This window comes from Pithys albifrons, chromosome 1 (genome assembly GCF_047495875.1).
Source record: "Pithys albifrons albifrons isolate INPA30051 chromosome 1, PitAlb_v1, whole genome shotgun sequence".
NCBI lineage: Eukaryota > Metazoa > Chordata > Aves > Passeriformes > Thamnophilidae > Pithys > Pithys albifrons.
Genome location: NC_092458.1, coordinates 67,254,420 through 67,277,738, shown reverse-complemented (window position 1 = coordinate 67,277,738; position 23,319 = coordinate 67,254,420). Strand labels below are relative to the sequence as shown.

At 42.5% G+C, this 23,319-nt stretch overlaps 1 protein-coding gene and 1 non-coding gene across 2 annotated transcripts in view; one reads left to right on the top strand and one right to left on the bottom strand.

Moving 5' to 3' along the window:
- The window catches only part of ATP8A2 (ATPase phospholipid transporting 8A2), a 330,508-nt gene extending 314,290 nt beyond the window's left edge, over positions 1-16,218 (bottom strand). Inside the window, exon 1 of the mRNA XM_071553667.1 lies at positions 16,110-16,218. Coding sequence (XP_071409768.1) covers positions 16,110-16,188 — 79 coding nt within the window. The 5' untranslated portion in view covers positions 16,189-16,218. The remainder of the gene's footprint in view (positions 1-16,109) is intronic.
- On the top strand, positions 10,833-10,905 carry TRNAQ-CUG (transfer RNA glutamine (anticodon CUG)). The gene has a single exon. It is a non-coding gene; the product is annotated as a tRNA-Gln (tRNA).
- Positions 16,219-23,319: the final 7,101 nt, after the last annotated feature.

The following is a 23,319-nucleotide window of genomic DNA, read 5'->3' as shown; positions in this document are numbered from 1 at the left end:
CCTGTGACAGTGAATTTGATTTAGGTAGAGTTATGCTGACTGGACTAGCTGGGGCTGTGACCACATAGGTCTCCTACTAGGCTTGTCATTGCCAAAACATTAAATGCTTGTTTACCATCAGATCAGGATCCAGCTTGACCTATTGCATCATTTCTGAGGTTTAAGTACATTAGTATTGTGTCCATCTGTCACTTTTGAGACATTCCAGTACCTGCCTGTAATAGGCAGTTTTATTGCAACTGGTTCTAGAATGAGCAAAGACAAGAATCACAGACCTTTTCAATATTTAATTATCTAGTATTGCACAGGCTGCTGCAAATTTAGAAGAAATTATGGTTATGACTCATATGCTAGTACTGGAGGAGTTTTTCATTAGAAGTAGCCCTAGGGAGGAGAGGAAGGAAGGAAAAAAAAAAAAGCAAAAAACAAGACCAAACCAGCCAACCACTGCTGAAAGCTGAATATCACCACCTGGCTGACTCCACGCCCAATGACAGAGCATCCATCCAGGTACTGTAAGCACTGGTGTCTCATTCTTAGAAACTTGTCAGCTAGACTTCTAATCACTCTTCTCTCTCCTATTCAGTGCAAGGAAGGGCTTAAGATGCAGAACTGGTGCCAAATTCTTTAGGAGTTTCAGGTAGTCCTGACCTAAAGACATCTCTGCATTATATACAAGTTGCTTGAGGAAACTTGAGGTTGCTCAAGTTTCTCCATGAAAGACACATTGTGAAAGGGAACTAGCCATTCCCACCCCCAATATGCTTCACTTTTTTTTCAAATATGAAAGCCTAAAAGCTTTTTTCTCTTTTTACTCCACAGACAATTGCAGAGGATATTTGGTCATATATGAACACAAGTCCCCAACTGGTAAGCATTAGTTTGTTATACCATGTTTAAAAGTTGTTAGAAAAATTACTAGCACAGTATTCCCACATAGGTGTTGTATTCAATAAAGAAAAATCCTTCCATTCAGTTACTATCTTAACACTGGGCTCACTGCCAAAACAACAGTTCCTCACCACTGGTAAGTCTTACATCCTAATAAATTTTAAGAAGTCTTGCACATCAAGCACACTTGTCATTTTTAACATATCTCCTACTATGGCAGCTATTGAGAGCCACCACTACAGTGCTCATATCACACAGTTTAAGTGCAGATGACAACAGAACACAGGATTACAGAAATGAATTGTTCTGATATAGATATATAATTGCCTGCTCTCCAGATTTAAGTTTTAGCTATACTTTTACCAAGCAGTATGTAATCATAGATAAAAGAATAAAACAATTACAATAAAAAGCAGACATAGGCTTTGCTTGCTACTAGACTCTTAACATTGCTGATGCATAAACCTCCCTATCAGGAAAACAGGTTTTCAGGTTTTCTACATAGAAAATTGCAGAAAAGACAAGGATAATCATTATATACCTCTTGTCATTATCTAAGTATAGTTATTATCTAACTTTAAGGTATTAATTTTTTTTAAAATGCAACCTTCCCTCCTTTCAAACAAATTTACCTGACTGAAATTCAAAGCTACAATAAAGAACAAGTCTTCTACAAACTACAATTTATCCTCCCAAAACCTCTACAGATATGCCCTTTTACTACATTTCTCCTTTTAAACTCTTCCTATCTGTGCATTAGCTCCTCTCACCCACAAATTATGGATCTGGGGGTCATTAGTATAAACAAAGCAGTAATTATTGCCAACGGGTAGAACTTGTCATGTAGTCAAGCCTGCCTTCTGGTGAGGAGTTAAAACACAGCCTATTTGGTTGGACTGGTTGCTCTGTTACCCCCCCCCAAATGAGAGTTTTTAGACAACTTATTTTTACTGTTTCTTTTTTAAGTGCTGGCATTACTACAGCTATCTCTTACAGCTATTTTTTTTAATTTATTTTTAATAGTATGTTAAAGCCTGTATAAACAAACAGAAAAGGTTATACTAATTTTTCTCATATTTTAAAGCTTAGTTTTTCTTAATTGACTTGTTATTTGAGTCATCTTTCACAATTCCTCTTATTATAAACTGATTTTTCCTTTTTACAGGTATATATAACAGGAAAACTCCCTGAATATCTTTTCCTATCTTTTGGTGTATGTGATAATTCTAAAACATCTATTTCTGCTTTGACCTTAGTTTTAGCTACTTGCTTTTCTTCTGTTAATCCAGTTCTATTTTTGGCTATAGCCACAGTCACAGCATAGTCTTCTAGCTGAAGCACCGCCAATCTTCTTAATGTAGGCCTTCCCTTCCCCCTTCTTCAGGTTGTTAATCACTCTTCTCAAATTTTACTCTATAAAAATGAGTATATCAATTCTCTTATTAGAAGTGTTTATGCTAGTCTTGAATGACTGTTAATAAACTATTTAATCAATAAAAAAATAATGCCAAAAACTACAGAAGTACAGCTTATAAAATTCCCCTGTAAAAATAAACCTTTATAAAAAATAGAAGATTAAATAAAAGGTCATGTTCTTTTGGTTTTTTCCAGAATATCCATGTAGACTTAGTTTATGAGATCTGATACCACCAAAGCCAGATGGCAACTATGAAAATAAATGTCACTCTAATGGCTGTAAACTTACTTGACTAGAATATATTTGTATATCACCTTCTCTTTTCCAGCACCATACAAATACTGTGTAGCTGCCTGCAATCTTCATAGTGCCCTATGAAATAGGTACCTAAAGTTATTCCCTTTCTCTGGAGACACTGATGACAAAATCCTTGGAACTGAAGTGAGACAGCTTTAGCTCCCCGCAAAGACAGAAGCTGCCACATCACTGTTGTCCTCCTCTGCCTCAGTAAATTTTGTGGCTTCTCCTTAGGTTACTGTTATTTTATTACTGAGTGCTAGTCCCTGTACTAATTCTGATGGAAATAAAAATTATGGTTGTTTACAGTTGCTGAGTCCCAAATTAATGACAGTATATGCTCCAGCAGTACCATCTGCCCTGACTAGACATGAACTGAGACATAGAAATATAAATCATCAGTGGGCAAAACTGTTCTGATTTGATTTATAACCTGTAACAGAGTGATGCAGAAACTCAGCAAGATGTTCGTAAAGTGATGGGTGTCTTACAAAGGACTTTAATTTTTTTTAAAAAGGAGGGGATTTCTGGTAGGAATAAGGTATAAGATTAACTCTTGCCTTTGGTTGTTGGGATTTCTCTATATAGAAGATGACACTGATGGAAGAGTTCAATGTCCCTATAAACAACAACAATCCTAGCAGGAACAAGTACACACACACACTGGGACTGTGCCTGTCTAACGAAGCCAAAAGGGCCAAAAGGACTACTGAATTATTTAAATCCCATGCTATTTAGCACTAACACAAAATTGCACTGTCTCAACAAAATCATACCGGACTTATTATTGCAGCTATTTTATTCCCATTGGAGTTTTGGCAGAAAGTCCCCAAATAAAATGGTTTAGGTAATCAGCTGGCAGGCCAAAACTTCAACAAAACCATCCAGTGTTAAGGACTGCAGGAAGTCCTTCTTTGGAGCCCAGTCTTTCTTAATGGTGAAAGTTTAGAACTGTTGAGGTCTCTCTGCAGTGCAGGTTGGGAACACTCTCCATGCCACGTCAGACACGGCTCTTTGCATCTAACTTGAACCATAACTGACACAGCTAAGCTCACTTCAGGGAGATAGCACAGAACTCTGCATAAACTGGCATTGAGAAGGTTGGAAGCCATGTGCCATCCTACCTTTTGAGTAGGTTATGTATAGAACTCCTTTGGTTATCCGAAGGCTGTCCATATGTAAGAATAAAAAAACCACCAAAACTGAATGGAATTCAGGATATCAGAAAATACAGGACACTCTCAGGGTTTTATATCTCACTCAAGCTCTGTGGTGTGGTTGACATGCCTGAAGGATGGGATGACATCCAGAGGGACATGGACAAGCTTGTAAAGTGGGCCTATGGGAACCTCCTGAGGTTCAACAAAGCCAAGCCTAAGGTGCTGCACCTGGTTAAGGGCAATGCCCAGGACCAATACAGGCTGGGGGATGGACAGACTGAGAGCAGCCATGCCAAGAACTTGGGAGTGCTGGAGGATGAGAGGCTGGACATGACCAAGCAATGTGCACTCACAGCTCAGAAATCCAGCTGTGTCCTGGGCTGCATCAAAAGTAGTGTGACCAGAAGGTCAAGGGAGGGGATTCTGCCCCTCTGCTCTGCTCAGGTGAGACCCCACCTGGAGTGCTGCATCCAGCTCTGGGGTCCCTAGCACAGGAAGGACATGGACTGGCTGGAGCGAGTCCAGAGAAAGGCCACTAAGATGATCAGAGGGATGGAGCTCCTCTCCTATGAGGAAAGGCTGAGAGAATTGCAATTGTTCAGCCTGGAGAAGGCTCAACCTGGGGAGACCTTATTCCAACCTTTCAATATTTGAAAGAAAGGTGGGGACAAATATTCAGCAGGGCCTGCTGAGAAAGAAAAAGGGGTACTGGTTTTAAACTGAAGGAGGGTTGATTTAGATTAGATAAAAGAAACAACTTTTCTACAATGAAGGTGGTGAAAAACTGGAATAAATTGCCCAGAGAAGTGGTAGATGCCCCACCCTTGGCAACATTCAAGGTCAGGCTGGATGGGGCTATGAACAACCTGATTTAGTGGAAGCTGCCCTTGCTTATTGCAGGGAGGTTGGACTAGATGACCATCAAAAGGTTCCTTCTAACTCAAACTATTCTATAATTCTATGAGTCACTCTCTGCACACAGTCATATTGAAGAAATCAAAAGGCAGAGACTCTGTACTTATGCATGGCTTGTAGGGACATATTAGTTTTCTTTTACCAGTTCAGACTGCTTCTTTGGACAGTCATGGTTGTGCTGCTTGTAGTAACTTCATATTGCCTTCTTTTGACTTCCAGAGAAACTGATTAATTCTGTTCATGTTGGCAGGATATTTAAGCATATTGACTCCCTCTTTCACCCTCTGCCACTATTGTCTCTCATTATTTTATAGTTTCCAAGTTACTGCCTTTATGCACTTTTTGCTATTTTCCAAAACAATTATTGGTCATTTCTGGGTAAGAAATTAACCTGAAACTGAAATGATGGCAGACATCACAGATCATTCCAACCCTAGCATGGTAAAAATGAAGTACTGGAATTTACTGTATTTTATGGCTTTTATGGCTATTGTTAAATCAAAATCAGATATTAAGTGCAGGTGTTATTCTACAACCGGCTCCTGGAAAGATCAGTGTTTTTCTGCCCATGAAGGTCCGCATTCCACTTGGTGTTTAAAAACACAGACCTAGAAGGAAAAGCCTGTTTAAAAGTTCAGATTCTCCTATTCAAGATTTTTATTATTATTTTATAGTGCTTTACATATACCAATCAAATTCAGTTATGAGAACAAGCTAAACTTCTTTCCCACCACTCCTTCTGGAAGGCTATTCTGAGCAGTTTTCTGATACTTAGAAATATGCTTGTTACTTTTCAGACTAAATGTCTGTGAAAGTTTGTTCTTGCACTGGTTCTGTCCTCTAGTTAAAACAGTTTTTCTTTCTATTGACTGTATGTACAGAAACTTCACTGTTGAAATGATAGTTAGGATGACAGACACTTGTGTTTGGTAAATGGTAAGTAAAGTACCAAAACATTGTGAAGGTCACAATAAATACAAAAGTATTGGCGAAACTGAAAGGACACATTTTATCCTGAAGAGCTTTATCACAATCAAAACATCAACAATAGTGGCTGCTTCAGTAATGTGGGTCTATCTGGTATGTTACAAGATGATACTGCACTCACTTTCTCCAGAAAATATATTTTTAATCTGTGCTGTTTTAGGGGCTCAACGTCTGAAATTATTTCTGCCATGGTTGAACTACAGCTGGCAACTAAGTATCATGCAATTGCTCAAGGCTCTACCCCAACTGAAACCAACTCCAATTTCAGGAGATGCAATATATCTAAAGTAACTCTAAAATAATGAGTTCCTTTGCACATTTACATGTTAGTAAATTTATTAGTAGTTGCACTTTCCTGAAGTGTCTTAATTTGGGACCCTAACACCCAAAATAATTTGGGGGTTTTCATAAGAAATCAACCCTTTCTCCTCAAAATAGTTCAGATCTTTTTAGACATTCTCTTTCTGAAGACTGATCACCCCCTTTTGTTACCCTAATGAAGACCTGTAGGGTTTTGAAACTTTTTAAAGACCAAATAAGCAAATTTCAGCTTGGTAAATACGATTACTTTGATCAAAAAACAGAGGATATAAACCTTTTTGCTTCATTAAGATGGTGGGAAAACTTCAGCCAAGGCCAAGATTTTAGTTAAGGAGTGAAGAGGGAATAGTCCTCGCTCTCCGGGTAGTGCAGGATTAGGATTAGTTTGGCTGAGAAAGCTCCTTCTTCCTTCTATGGCCAGGCAGATAAATGGCACAAGGATGGCTTCCAGATGCACAATTGCATTACTGAAACTCTAGGAAAAAGATTTGACTGTTAATCTGTTAAGGAGCAGTAGTTCCTTCACCAGTCTGGGGACCATGTGCCTTCTTTAATTCCCGTGTCTTTCTGTCCCTCTTCAAAACAAGGCAACAGGATCGATGTCAATGTATTTCAGTAGCCACGGTACCACTGATGCAGTAACTATGCTGAGCCTTCCCAGTAATGCAGAAATGTAGAGTAAATGTCAACTGGATTTCAGATTAAAGCTTCCAGGTTCAGTCCTGATTCCCAGCTGTGCAACTGATGTGACAAATGCAGATGTAGCCTCTGTATCTGTTTCAGAGTTATGATGGCAGGGGCTGGCTTTGTACATATTCTTTTAGCATCTTTTGTCTTCCATTTACAAATAAAATGCATCTATTAAGTTAAGTTGACATTTGCTTAGAGTACTTAAAGCCATTTGCTTAGAGTACAGAATAGTCTGGGGCATTTGTTTCATACAACCATTGTATAAGCACTGGGTTGAATGCTCCTAAATCTCACAGGCATGGGATCTTAAATTGCTTTTACTGTGTTTTGTACAAATAGGCAGAACAGTGCAGGGTCAACAGAGATAACACCTGAGCCCTCCTTCTGTTCAAAGTAGCAAATTAATCAGGGTGATGTTATTGTAAGGGAGAAACATTTTTGCTTTCACTCTTCCTGACTACTTGATTATTTAATGAAATCAAATAAATGGGTTTGGTCATCTGCATTCAAGAGATTAGGAATTAAAAATCAAGACTTTGTGGTCAATGTTAAACAAGGCTGCTTTTTCTGCTTTATACAATATATACACTAAGTTCAGTAGTACTACTCCTGGTTTTCAACATTCTAAAAGCAGGTAGGGCCACCAGACCAAACCCTTGGCTAAAATAAACTGATGCACTTTGTTGGATCTATTATGAACGATGAGTTTGACACAACCACGGCTCTTATGATATTAGTCAAGTGGAAGACAAGTTCTCATTTATCTGCTCTTTCCACTGATGCACCAATGCAACAATTTCCAAATTGCTAATTAGAGCTAGAAATAACAAAAATATCCTCTGTAAGGCTGAGTAGCAGTGGAAATACAGTTAAAAAACCATAGTATGTCTTGTGAATCTTCATCACATGAGAGTATTGAGACTAATGTACTGACACTTCATGTTCTTTTAAATTTAAACTGGGTTTAGTGCTCACCACAAGGACAACTTCCAGCTGCAGGGAAAACCTCCTCTGAATGTCATATACATGGATGTGGTATTCTAACTATATGGATTATGTGGCTTCTCTGATGAGTCCAAGTAGGTAGCTTGATTGGGTCAGACATTAAAATCTGTATCATGTCAACTTTGCCTTATTGTGCCTTGGGTTGAAATACAAAACTCTGCATTTCTGTTTCCAGGTGTGCTCACTTCATTCTAGCTTCCAGTAATCTTATAATAAAAATGTCCAGAATCAAGAATTACTGCCATGAGAAAATGTGGGTCTCAACCAGCACTCTGAGAGACAGGACCCTTCAAACAGGCAGGCATCTATCCACTCCTGGGGATGGAAAGAAACTGCCCAGGAACTTCTCTAGTAGCCAAGATTCATTAGGAAAAGGTGGCAATAATGCTAATCAAAAATCTGAGAGCTTTCCTTAGAAATATTGGAATAACTCTGAATAAGACATTTTGAATACTGATAATTCATTTTTTTACTTTGCACTAAACCCAAACAAACTTTATAAAATTTAACTTTTTTTCCTCAATCTTCAACCATGTCAATAATCTTGCCCAACTATGCTTTGAGTGTACAAGCTGAAAATGCATTATTTAAAGCTCTCAGATCTCATGTCTTAAATACCTGAAACTGCTCCCAAAGGCTTAGCCAATGAAGGTAAGAGAGTGAAAGGAAAATATTTGTGTCGATCAAAAGGCAAGCCACACTTAAGGGCTGTCCCAGAAGCAGCAAGTCGTTGCTGTAGAGATATTCAACTGCCTTTTCCAAGTCTAATATATTGTTCGTTCTTCCAACTATAGGTACAAGAAAGACATTGTGATTATGCCTTAAAAGAACATGATGGCAATCAGGCTTTACAAATACTGTCTGTAACAGATAATCTGATATTTGTACTACTACAGACTAATTAAGATGTGCCACAATGCAACACAGTACAGGCAAATAAATATGAAACACTTACTGTTACAGTAATAAAGCTAGGTCAGTCCCGTGGTGTAAAGGAGAGCACTCTGGACTCTGAATCCCAAGGACCCGAGTTCCAGTCTCAGTGGGACCATCCCCTGGCAGTTCAATGCCTCCCTGCCATCCCATCCCATCACATCTCGGATGCTCAGCAGGGTCAGCCCCGGTTAGTTCCGGGTGCTGTGACAGTCCCGAGGACTTCCCTGTCTCTGTCCAAGCTCGCTCGGCTGTGGCAGATGGACCTCAGGACTGAAACGGTGAGGCCAGTTCTGCGCACGCTGTGCCTCACCTAAAAAATCCACTGCGCAGGCTGGAAGGGCACACCCACGTGGGGAGAGCCCTGCCCAGATCTGCATTCACAAAGTCTGGCCATACATATACAATAAAGCTAAGATGGGTGCTTAGAATATTGTTTCACAAGTAGCAAGTCAACTCTCCGAGATTACAAGATTATTTAAAGGGTACACTTGGCAGCTCAAAGAAGAATGGTCAAAGGGAAATGAACCAGCTGAGAGCACCACGGTGTTGCAAGTCTAAGGAGTATGACTTGACAGCCTTCCAGAAGAGCAGAAATGGATGACACGGTTGTTTATCGCAAGGCTTCAATGTAATAAACATGCCTTGTGAGTGGCTAACTAATTGGAGAATTATCAGTTTAGAGATGCTGACATCAATTTTCAGATTATTGTCCAAACTGCCATGTAGAGTCAATGGGAGCTATCAGCTTGGAATTTCTTGAGGAGGGCAGAAGGGTTAATTATTTAAAAAAAAAAAAGAATGCTTTAGAGCAACTTCATCTCTGAAGCCATAGATTTCCATGTAAAAATATGCCAGCAGGGATCAGGACCGTACTCAAACCTTGTGGCAATGACTACTTTTCCTATTCCCAGTAAGTTTCATTCAAGAAGTGTACCCAGCATTTTCATTGTCTTGATGATAGTCTAGAACCTTGAACAGACAAGCAGTTTTCCTTGCAATCATTTTAGTGTTAGATATTTTAATCCTACATGGAATTACAGCAGCATTACTGCCAAATCACTCTAGCAGGGCAGTGCTTTTAGGTCTACCCAGAAAACAAGAACACTGACTTACCCAGCACAGACAAGTATGCTAAAAGCAGATACTGCTAGGGAACTAAAATCTGAAACAAAAGTCCTGTGGAGAGAGAGTGGAGCAGAGAAGGAATACAACAGTTCCTATAAATAAACAGTATACGTACCTGCAATAGATTTATGAATAGTCAAATAGCATAACATAAGAGAGTTCATATATTGGCCATATAGTGGAGTGGAATTTTTTATTTTTATTAAATACATTCGTTTTATTTAATCTTAGGAACTGAAGGTTAGTTGAATCTCTTATATCTGCAATTAACTCCTAAATAACCATATTCCTCATTATCTGAGTGGCTTGATCTTTAATGGATTTATTCATGATCTCACCTCCCCCATCACAGTCAGGCAAAAAGTGTTTCTTGTGCCACACTACTTAGGACCTTGTTTATTTATGGAGTTGTTCCACAGCAATTGTGCATACATCATCTTTTTCTAATCCAGTGTTGTAGCAGAGGTATTTTAAATTGCCTCCTATCTTAATGCAGACTAACTCTCATCACAGCCAAGGAAGCTCTAAGTGAGTTACCCAAGGCAGCAGAAATTTGGGTTGGCCTTCAGTTAGCCCTGTCACTGTCACCACCTCCCTTTACAACTGAGCAAGAACTCACACTGCTTGAGTAGACTCCCTTTTGTGCTACTATAGAAACATAGTAACCTAAAGTATGGGGTTTATTGTGGTGAGCTCTTTGTCAAAAGGCATAATTGTCACTGGTGTTTATGTAAATAGGGATGGGGCCTTTGATGTGATGAATAAGCTGTACATTATACTACATTACATGCCAGTTAAACATGGATGAAAAGGAACGGGAGGTCTGAAACACACAAAATTACCACCACACAGTTTGAGTGTGTGCATGAACACACAGCTACTGAAGCGGTCTATTTAGTAGTACTTCTACCACGAAACTACTAGAAGTTTAGTCATCACCTGCAGGAGTTTCTCGACACATTCTCAGGGTAGAATTTCTGTGTCCCAATGATGTGGTTGCAATCATCTTGTTAGATGCTTCAGTAACTCTCGGTAGTGCTCATGGGCAAATGAAGCATTTGCTGAGGAAGTACACCCCACTGTTGGGCGGTCCCGTGGTGTAATGGAGAGCACTCTGGACTCTGAATCCCAAGGACCTGAGTTCGAGTCTCAGTGGGACCATCCCCTGGCAGTTCAATGCCTCCCTGCCATCCCATCCCGTCACATCTCGGATGCTCAGCAGGGTCAGCCCCGGTTAGTACCGGGTGCTGTGACAGTCCCGAGGACTTCACTGTCTCTGTCCAAGCTCGCTCGGCCGTGGCAGATGGACCTTGGGACTGAAACGGTGGGGCCAGTTCTGTGCACGCTGTGCCTCACCTAAAAAATCCACTGCGCAGGCTGGAAGGGCACACCCACGTGGGGAGAGCACTGCCCAAATCTGCGTTCATGAAGTCTGGCCATACATACAGACATACAGACATACACACCCCACTGTTTTGTGTCCACTGTCACTACTCCTGCCAGGTACATTTCTCACAGCAGAACAGGGCTTTTATTCTTACTTTAAAAATTTAAATTTCAGTATTTTAGGAATTTGTTAGCTTTTTGTTAGGAATTTGTTAGCACTTTGCTGACCCCCTTCATAGGGGCTGTTTGTTTAAAAATGCATTCAGGACAACCACTGATCTCCTGCAAAGCAGGATGTCAACATCGCATGACCAGAGGTGACTTGAGTGAGCTTCAAGGTGCAAGCTTGTAGCTTTCCCCATGCTTCTTACACCACCTGGACCTGTTCTCCACCATATGAAATTACACCCTATTTGAAGCAGCAGCAGCTACATATAAATCATGCAAAGCTGATTAAGTATTTCATGTACAGCTCCTGTGCATTTTACATATATCTATAGGAATTATGTCTAATGTGTAAATGGCTGCAGATAGAATCAAGGTATCATAGAATCATTAAGTTTAGAAAAGCCCTCCAAGATCATCAAATCCAACCTTTGACTGAATACCACCATGCCCACTAAACGATATCACAAAGTGCCATGTCTACTCATTTTTTGAACACTTCCAGGGATGGTGACACCACCACTTCTCTGAGGAGCCTATTCCAATGCTTAACTATCCTTGCTCAAAGATAAAAGCTTTGGGTAAAATACAAGTGCCTGTGTGGTATTATAACTTCTCTGTAGAGAGAACTTCCCAAGAGTTGCAATTATGGTAGTGATATCACAGCACAAAAATAGCCCAAAAAAGTATTTTAGTAGGCATTCTTTTGACAAAACAGAGAGATGGATCCTTTAGAAAGAAGTGACTCTAAGAGACAGTCACTGTTCTTAAGGCAAAAATCACAACATAAACTATAAGCAAGTATTTCAAAGGAAATGCAGATGGAAAACATATAAAAGGAGCATTGTTTCAAACCATAAAATGATGTTTATATTGCAGATCATCATGTCCTGGGAGAAAATTCTGTTACTGCCTTTACACTAAAATATTTTTTCTTGCTGATGTGTATCACCAAGCAGTTGAAAAAGATCACCCTAAATGACATCAAGATCATTTGTACCTTTAATCCATTATAAAGTTAGAATTCGATTTTTTTCCCTAAAAATAAAAATGTCATTGTATATTCATCCAATGTCTTATTGACAGTTGCTTATTTTTAGTGATTTTAAGGAGGCAGGAAGGAGAACAAGTTAGTCTTTGATGTCTGTGGTTCCAACAGTAAGGAACTGGAGGCTTCTTAGAGAATAATTTAAATCTAATCAATTTAGCTCAGCTGGTACAACATCACAGCAATAAAAAGGTTTACTTGTACAAAGAAAAAAAAAATCAATTAATGAGCAAATGCATAAAACAGGACTGATGATTTGAGTGACTTTCCATCTCTAAATTCTCCTTTTCACATCATCTGCTTTTCTGGGAAGTGCCTTGTACCAGTGTTACACAGGTTTAAAACACTACCAAATATACCAGTTACATTTTATACTGTATGAGAATAGACAACCTGAGATGAAAACACATCATAAGGCACAGAGGTAGTGTCCTTCTTGACTACAGAAGAGTGTCTATAAGCTACTAAAATATTTTACACAGTATGAAAATAAATCTCAATGACCCAAACTAAAACCTAATACTTTCAGATTACCAAAATTCCCTCAAAAGTAAACAGAACTACCAAATAACTACAAGACTTTAAAGCAGGAAAGATCATCTCTTCTAAAAAGCAAAGAAGATAGACCATTCTGATACATAGGTGCCAAGAAAATCCCAGTGGACAGAGATAGGATTACTTGATCCTAACCAAGTATGACAAAAGGGTGACCAGTTCCCCCTCTACACTGTTCAGCTCAGAAAAGTCTTTTCAATGCCACCACACAAACACATCTGTACTGCTTTTCAGCAGACAGGGGCTCAGTCTCCAAATGAAAGCTTTTACAGTTGGGTTCACACAACCCAAAGCCCCACACATTTGTCCTGTTTGTCCCACACAGCAGGTCTGAACATAAGCCATAGCATGCTGTGGAAAACAGAGCCCCTGCCTTTCCTTTCCCTGGTAGCATTCAGACCATACAGGCTGGTAGTGAGCCACGTCAGCACTGATCCAGGTGACCCTGTAACCATCTGATGTCTAATGTTAACACAAGCAAGGAAATGGGAATACACAGGAATGGGGAAGAGAGGATTCTCTGTGAGTGGCAGAGAGATTGGCTCTGCTTGTCCTAAGCCATCAGAGTTGGCTTGGTATCTTAAAACAACTATAATCACATCCTTTAATAATTCTATGTAGTAAGTTACACAAACCTATATTATGTAATTTTATAGGTGTCATATATATCTATACTAAATATTACTCATGTCATCCTTAAGAATATCCTAGATGGGAAATATATTGTTCAACAGCTAGAAAGCAGTGATCTTAATGCTAACCAGCAACTCCACCTTTCTTCAAAGTATCATCTAATTTGGATTCTACTTAGGCCAAATGAAGGGAACATGTAAAAGTCTGAAAGTGTGTATAGATAAATCCCAGCTAGAAGATCTAGGTGCCTCAAGCACTCAGACTGAGGTGCAATTTAACCACCTAGATGCACAAGTAGCATTGTGGATTGTGGGTGTCCGAGCACTGGAACAAATTGCCCAGAGAGGTTGTGGAGTCTCCCTCACTGGAGACATTTAAGAACCATCTGGACCCAATCCTGTGCAATGTGTTCTAGGATGACCCTGCTTGGGCAGGGAGGTTGGGGCAGATGGCCAACTGTGGTTCCTTCCAACTTGACCCATTCTGTGATTCTGTGATTTACAAAAACTAGAGCTTAAACTCCTTATGTATCCCACATTCAACCTAAACATTCTCCAAGTGCCAAGCATCCAGTATCTGAAGGGCACCTACATTTGGAATCCAAATGTTAGGTCACAAACAGATCTGCCAAACTGCAGCTCTGGGAAAGGAGCCTCCCTGTCACAGGGCAGCGTTTCAGATCGGACTGCAGAAGTGGACACAACCCCAAATGCTGTAAAGTGCAATCTGCTTAACTGCAACTGTTTCATCTGAATGGCTTAGGCTGAAGATAAGTAAAGCTAGTAATGTGCTAAATCCTACTCTGAAACCTTACCATTTCCTATGAGCTGGCATTACACACCGCTCTGCTCAGCATCCTGCTTACTTCTGCAGCTATGCAGAAGTCCCTGAAGTTCTGTCCTTATCACCAAGCAGTGAGGCTAAACAGGGAAGTATTACTGGACTGACCAGGCTGTGCTGAGGAGGCAAAGAGAAGGTGGCTCTTCCTCCAAACTACCTCTAGCCTGGTTCCATGAGGTGAACAGCCATAAGTGGCTAGAGGACATCTTCAAGTACAGCGTCATCCAAAAGCACTCCAGCAAATGCTCTCCAAGGTGCTCTGAGATTTAACCCAAAGTAGAGCTGATCAGGAAATGTGCTTCAAAAGCACATTCCTTATTGAAACAAAAAGTGCTAAAGCAGCATTATACTGTGCCCTTACTCACCGCAGAGATTGTACCAGGCACCTAAATATTTTGCACAGGAATTGGTGTCTGTAAGTCACTGCCAATGTCACCAATGCTTCATCTGTCCTAAAGTACGACATAACACAACTGAATCCTGCATGCACCTTGGTCCTACACAAGTCAATCCAAGTCCTTTGGAACCAGAATTCTACCTTCAGAGTACTCCATTTACATCTTTTTTCTTATGAGCTAGCTGGAAAACATTGTCCTAGGTGAACCTTTTTAGAAACCTTGTATTTACCTCTGCAGCCTCACTGCAGTGTCTGATGCTCTCCCCACTCCTGACCGCAGGACAGAGGCCCCTGACCAGGCTGGTGGGGTACAGGGCATCCCTGCCTCCCCTCCCCCAGCAGTACAGCCCTCCTACCAGATGCCCACCAGCAAATTTCCCTGTCGAAAACCATCAGAATCAAGGAGGGGGGGAGGGGGGGGGGGAAACAGCGCCTTGCCCCTCCGGGGTGTTCCCCCATGGGGAGGGAGTACCCCGGGGGGGGGATGGAGGGGAGGCGAGGGGCATAAGATGGATGGATGGATGGATGGATGGATGGATGGATGGATGGATGGATGGACAGACAGCCGGATGGTGCAGTGCCCAGGGCAGCCCCGCAGAACGCAGTACCAGGCCAGGGGCACAGTGCTCTTGGGGTGGGGGTGCCAGAGGGGTGGCCTGGGGGGTCCCGATAAGATGGATGGATGGATGGATGGATGGATGGATGGACAGTGCAGTGCCAGGCCAGGGGTGCAGTGCCCTTGGGGTGGGGGTGCCGGGGGGGGCGGCCTGGGGGGTCCCAATAGGATAGATTGGATGGATGGATGGATGGATGGATGGATGGATGGATGGATGGATGGATGGATGGACGGGTGAGCGGGTGGATGGACAGACGGACAGACAGCCGGATGCTGCAGTGCCCAGGGCGGCCCCGCGGGGTGCAGCGCCGGGCCGGGGCGCAGTGCCCTTGGGGCGGGGGTGCTGGGGGGGGCGGCCTGGGGGGTCCCGATGGAATGAATGGATGGATTGATGGATGGATGGATGCACCGACGGTGCAGTGCCCGGGGCCGCCCCGCGGGGCGCAGTGCCGGGCCGGGGCGCGGTGCCCTTGGGGCGGGGGCGCAGGACGGGCAGCGCTGCCCTGCGATCCCCGGGGCCGCGGCACCCCTATCCCTCTCGGGCGGAGCCCCCATGGCGGGGGCGGCACTGAGGGATGCCAATGGCCCCGGCGAGGCTGTGGCGGCGGCGGGGCCGGGCGGCCGCGCCATGGCTGCCTCTGCCTGCCCGCCCGCCCGGCTGCCTTCCTCCCTCCGCCGCCGCGCCTCTTCCCCGCCCGCCGCACCGCGCCTCGCCCTCTCCTCACCGGCCGCGGAGTGTATCTTGGAGGATTTGCGGCGCAGGGACATGCTGATGGCGGAGCCCAGGCCGGCCCTGCCCGGCATGGCGCGGCCGGCGGAGCGGGCTCGCCATGGGCCCCCCCGCACGCAGCGCCGCCCGGGCCACGGGGGCGGAGAGGCCTCGGCCGGGCACCGTCCCCGGAGTCCCTGCGCACAGTACTGCGCTCCGGGAGAAGTAAAGTAACATGGCCTTTCTGCAAGCAAGGTTAGTTGCGTTAGAATAGGATCTCTATCCTTTATTCAGGATTTCTTTTTTTCATTGCTGTGATTTTATAGGGAATTTATAGGTCTCATGGTATAATGGAGAGCACTCAGCTCAGCAGGGTCAGCCCCGGTTAGTACCGGGTGCTGTGACAGTCCCGAGGACTTCCCTGTCACTGTCCAAGCTCGCTCGGCCGTGGCAGATGGACCTCAGGACTTAAACGGTGGGGCCAGTTCTGCGCATGCTGTGCCTCACCTAAAACATCCACTGCGCAGGCTGGAAGGGACCAGCCCCAAGGGACCTGCCCAAATCCTCATTCATGAAGTTTGGCCGTACATACATATAGGCATACCGCGAAGATTGTAAGGTAGCAGGTACTGTGAGGACCTGGCACCAAGGGCCTTGTACAGCAGGAGAGGGAAAATACCAAGTACGTGAAATAAGCAGAGGCCCCTGTGCATAAAGGCCTCTTTGATACATGGTGGTCTCTGTGAACAAAGGAGAACCTTCATCGAATGTGAGGGGATTCTTCACAACCAATAATGAAGATCACAGAATCATAGAATTGATTGGGTTGGAAAAGACCTCCAAGATCATCAAGTCCAACCCTTGGTCCAGCTCCAGTCTGTTCACTAGATCATGGCACTCAGTGCCATGTCCAGTCTCAGTTTAAAAACCTCCAGGGACGGTGCCTCTCTGGGCAGCCCATTCCAATGCCAGATTACTCTCTCTGGAAAGAATTTTTTTCTGATATCCAACTTAAATTTCCGCTGGCAGAGCTTGAGCCCGTGCCCCCTTGTCCTATTTCTGAGTGCCTGGGAGAAGAGACCAACCCCCACCTGGCTAGAACTTCCCTTCAGGTAGTTCTAGACAGTGATGAGGTCACCTCTGAGCCTCCTCTTCTCCAGGCTAAACAACCCCAGCTCCCTCAGCCTCTCCCCATAGGACTTGCACTCCAGTCCCTTCACCAGATGACACCCCCACTCCCTTTAGAGGACATCTGTTACAGCAAGACCAGCAAGCCGACGATTATGCAATATCTGACAAAAACGGGCAGGACTTGGTAAACTACAAAAAGGGCAAAGTTTGAATGTAAGGTGTGCTTCCAGACCCACTGTAGTTCAAAGCAACTTTCCTCTTTGTTATACTTCCTTGGTTTCATAGGTTTTTGCCATCTTCTAAATTTAAGAGAAGGAGGATTTTCCTACACTCCAGACCATACAGGCAGGGCCTGATGGTGTGGAGGCTTTGGGGTGTCTGTCTGGAGCTGGTATGAGACATTGTAGGCATGTATCCTGCTGGGTCAGGGTCCCTAACCAGGCTCCTTTGTTACAAGGGCATCTTTCCTCACTGTGGCATGCTGCCAACCTCATCACAAAACGTACCGCTCCTTCTCAAAATGTCTGGTAAATCAAGGATAAAAAAAGAAATAGAGGGAAGATTAATCAATGTAGCACTTAGCTCTTGCAGCGCGTCAGCTTTCTGTGCAAAACATTAGCAACCATGAGAATTTACCTGCCAAGGAGAGGCAAAGGAGGAATGTAATTGGATAAGAAAAAAAGAAAAAGAACCAAAAAGATGCCTCTCAGGCTTTACAGGTGGTGGTCTTAACCAGGCATGGCTAGCCACATCTTAAAGGGCTCCCTTCTCTACCTGGTGAGCTTCGAGGTAGGAGGGTTTAAATGAGGCAGAAGCTCCCACAAGACAAGGATATATTGGGGTTGTGAAGACCTACTGCATAAGAAATGGTGCCCAGTACCTTGAAGGTCTCTGAAAAACAGCCCTAAATCTCTGTTTAAACCACTCTATCATACAGACTTGGCTAGCAGACACAACCAGGAATTTGGGTGTTATTTTAAAGGTCATAAATAATGCTCCTCTCCTGAATCTTGATGTACTTTGGTGTTCTCACATATAATATGGAAACTGACACTTTCCAGCTACAACTCCACACAATATTGCAAATAGAATTTTTGTTGTCAAATCACTTTGTGCTTCATAAATACAAAGCAGTCTGGAAATGCACTGAGTGCATAATAACCCACCTGGAGATGTCTACTTTGGGACAGGACTGCTGCAGACAGACATTTCTTGCCTGTGAGAAACTTTACTCATGTGGATTTTATCATTCTGGGAGAAGGCTGTCCCAAGAGCTTTTGTGGATGAAATCACTCAGTAAGGACAATGCTGAATGCTGGCATTCCTGCATGCCTTTTCCTTTTTAAACCCCTGAGATAGAGCTGGTTATTGTCATGAACATCATTTTCTCCATCAGCTTATTCTTTCTCCTCTCCACAATTATTTTCTGTTGTGGCCAGTGTCTTTGCATCAGTAGGAATTGCCTGGAAAACAGAATATCAGTTTACATAAGTTCCTAGAGAATAGACAAATTAAAGTGAAGTTCACTTTGGGTTCAAACTGTCAGATCAAAGTCAAAGAAAGTGCTCCAAAAACAAATACCAAAAAAGAATGGCAGCTCCTAGTTTCATGATTACTTTTTTTTTCCAGAAATTAGCCCTGGGGTGAGCTGTGTTTACAGGAGCAAAAAATATTGTTGACTGTGAGTTGTCAGACCTGTCAGCCTGCAAGCTGATGTAACAGCTAAGTGCACTTGTTCCTTCACATGCACTGCACTTGCTTTCACCTCTGCACACTCAGTGTTCTCGAAGAGTGTTCCAGCCAGCACACCATCTGCCTTGCATCTCGGCAGGGCTACTCACTCATGGAGACTTGACTACTTGAGTGCTTCCAAGAGATTTAATTACCCAACCCACACTTACCTCAACAAGCCTGAGATGTATCCCCATGGAAGGCAGCTCCCTGGGCATTAATGACCAGGCATTTCTGTAAACCTTAATGGCATGGCAGAAGGAAAACACATCTTTTCTCCTGCGTAGACTGAGAGCCTCAGAGGACCTGCTTTGCAATATCTGTCTCAAGTCACACATTGGTATAATTGTACACTGCAGTCTAACAGGAAACTGAGGGTAGAAAGCAGACTGCAAGAGCATCCAAAGAAACCAAATGTGCAGGTTAATCTTGGTACCTGAGAAAGAACATGGATCCTGCTTAGCAGGCTTAGGAGTGGGGCCAACAGAAAAACAGTGTGCAGTCCAGAGGTGAACTCCTGTTGGTTCTGTTTCTGAAAGCTCACATTCATCAATAACCAGCTGACAAGCTGCAGGTTAGGCCTGAGCTTTGAGAAAAGAAACTGATCATTCCCCTGTGCAGGACTCACCTTTGTCATTTTGTTATGCAATGCCTGTCTTTGTCATAGTGCTGATGTGCACTAAATTGTGTATTATCGGACTATGAGTCATGGCAGTATTATTCCCTGGGGTCTGTCATAATGGCTCCATGGTTTGAATGATGTACCCAAAAAAAAGGAGTTGGTATTTTTCAAATTACAATGTGCTCGCTTTTCTAGTATTTATAGCAATGTACTTTCAAAGAGCTCAGTATGCATAATAATTATTTCAATGTAATAAATAAAGCAAAGGCAGGAAGAATGGTCCTGTAGTTAATGTGCCAGACTGGGAGACAGGATATCTTTATGCTATTTATGACTGTGCCAGATACTGTCTGGGACCTTGGAGAGATTATTAAGCCCAAATTTCCAAAAAATGCATTCTCTGCTCCAATTACTAATATTATGCACAGAGTTTGGTTCTGGAAAAAATAAAGAAGTAACACACCTTCTCAGAATTTATTAGTATAGTGGAAAACTTAACAGTCTAATCAAAGAAGTATTAGGTAAGAACTAATTACTACAGAAAAGAAAAGTTAACAAAATTAATTAATGCTACTTAAACAAAAAAATCAGAAATAATAATGCAATTCATTTTTTTGTACACACACTCTTCCTGTCCTTTTTTTGGTGGTGTGTTTACTCTCCTACTGCCCTTCTGGGACCTAGGGTTGATAGCAAGAACCTTCATCCAGCAGTGGGTGTTGGGGCTGTTGCTGCTAATAGAATCATAGAATCGATTGGGTTGGAAAAGATCAAGTCCAACCCTTGGTCCAACTCCAGTCCATTTACTAGATCATGGAACTCAGTGCCACGTCCAGTCTCAGTTTAAAAACCTCCAGGGATGGTGAATCCATCACCTCTCTGGGCAGGCCGTTCCAATGCCTGATTACTCTCTCTGGAAAGAATTTTTTTCTGATATCCAACTTAAATTTGCCCTGGCAGAGCTTGAGCCCGTGCCCCCTTGTCCTATTGCTGAGTGCCTGGGAGAAGGGACCAACCCCCACCTGGCTAGAACTTCCCTTCAGGTAGTTCTAGACAGGTCATTGGTGTGTTCCCAACAAGTTCTCATATTCTCATGAATATGAGGCTGTTTTATATGGTTTTTTAAATCCCTTTACATCTTGTTCTTTTCCTTTTGTCTACAGCTCCACTTTACATCCAGTTGTATTATATGTGATGCTATTTATGTATGTTACATACTTGTTTTTTGTGTAATCCCTAAACTGTCAAGTTTTCAAGTCTGCACTACTTTGACTACTGGAGAGCTCTTTAGAGCCCGAAGTTCTCCAGCGCAAAGGCTGTGCCCCTTTTTTTGTTATCCTATGCCTCCTCTACAGTGTCCCCACTCTCAGGGGACTCTGCACCTTATTCCTCTACACCTTATGTTATTATGTTACACATCATTATGTTAGTCATACATGTTGTTATACATCATTATCTTAGTTATAAATATCTAATTCTCCACAGTATAACTTCTTGCCACTCTCCATACAAAAGTCACAGTTGCACCATCCAAAGTTAAGCAAACCAGTTAGACATAGGTACCTACTCATCAGAGATATTGCTCTTGCAGATAAATAAAGTAAAAGAAAGCCACATACAAATCAATAAAAGGTCAAAAAAAAAGAGACTCAGGGCTGCAAAAGTAGTACAAAGTCTGTGGCATCCTGCCAGCAAAGGTGGTGTTAGGCTTCAGGATGAAAGTAATTGCATGCAGGTTCTGCTTGTCTAATTCTGCTTGTGTTAAAACAAACAAAAACAGAAACAAAAAAACCAAACATAATAGACTCTCTTGGTCTTAAACCAAATCTTAGTGTTGTGGTGCTTTGCCCTTGTTTACATGGACAGGATCAAAACAAGCAAGATGCAGATAATATGCTGAGATACATGGGAGGTATCTGTCACTCATCACACACCTTGCAGAGATGAAGGGGCTTGGCTTAACAGGACACTCCTCTTACAAGTAACCATAACCCACAGATTTAACCTGAAGGTGAAAAACAGATATGATGAATCACACATTCAATAGGTGCATGGGAAAGGGGTGACAGGCTAGTTAGAGGAAGGGTAAACCATTACCTGTCAGTGCCATGGGGGAAAAAAGATCAAAAATATGGAAACTTAGGCATCTTCATTTCTCAAGTGCCATTCAAAGGTCATTCAAGGCTATACATTTCTTTCTTCTTATTTCCAGTGGAAATTTTCCATCCAGTGGAAAATAATCAGCATCAGGCACACCAGTATTTTCCAGATGACATTTGAATAATGACACACGTAAATAAAATTACAGTGACTACAATAATCACACAGATATGTTGAAAACTGAAATTTATACTCATCTTGTAGCAGGACATGATCTGTGATTTGCCTTAAAAATACTGAGACCATTCTATATTAACACTAGCAAAAGTAGTGAAACTAAATAAAGAAAAAATAATGTATTTTGCTAGTATACTCAAAATTAAGAACTTATTATAAAAACTTCTTTGTATCTGCAACTTAGTTCAAGAAAAAAACATCTGCATTATTCTTTACCAGAATAACTCCCAAATTTGTATGGTTTTAATGATAAATTCAAAATACAGTAAGCTAAATTGGAACAATTTTTATTTCACAATGATGGTATCAAGAGAAAAAGTTCATCACTGGCAATTGATGTAAAATTCTGTGTAGAACAACCCTTATGTGCTGGTTTAAGGGTAAATCAGCAGGAGAAATGGACCCACCACAAGACAGATTATAAGTCAGAGTTACAATTTAATGAAAGATATTACAATAAATACATTGACACAAAGAGAAATTGCTTTCAACTCACAAAACCCCAGCAGTATAACCCAGTGTCCTGGGGCACAAACCCAGAGGGGTTTGTTTGCCCTTGTGCTGAGACCCACGTGGTTCCCCCAAGTCCAAAGCAAAAGGAAGTGAAAAACCTGTTGGTGCAGGTGATGGCTGTAGTCTGGTTGAGAGCAGTGATCTCCTCCTGTCAAGGTCCTGCTGCTGCTCTGGGTCTGATGAGAGGTTCCCGAGGTCTTCTTACCCACTACTTATGTACCCTCAGGGAGCACCCAGTCCCTCCCCCTGGGCGGGGACTCACACAATGGGTGATTAACTCTGGGAGCCAGGGGGTGTTGAACTGTTGATGGCCCCTTAGCAGCTCCGCCCCCCTCAGGCTGGGTGTGAAGGTGCTAATGGCTCCCTGGGCAGCTGCTGCTAATGGTCCATTGTTCTTGGGGAATGAATAGAGGGGGTAGAATACACAGCTTTGATCATCTCCACACAATGATAACTGGTCCCTCCTGCTGAACTAGGACACCTTACAAATGCTTTGCACAGAAAGGACATACAGTACAGTAGACCGTAGTTCAGGCTTTCTTCCAGCTTATACTACACCAACTTAGTAACAGCTAGTAATGAAGAAAAAAGACATTATTAAGCAAAAAAGAATAATACTGAAGAAATTAAAAGCTTAATGAAGAAATCACAGAATCGTAAAATGGCTTGGGTTGAAAGGCGCCTCATCTAGTTCCAGCCCCCCTGCCATGGACACCTTCCACTAGACCAGGTTGCTCAGAGCCCAGTCCAGCCTGGCCTTGAACACTTCCAGGGATGGGGTATTCACACTTTCTCCAAGTAACCTGTTCCAGTGCCTCACCACCTTCACAGTAAAGAATTTCTTCCTAATATCTAATCTAAACCTGTCCATGGTCAGTTTAGAGCATTACCC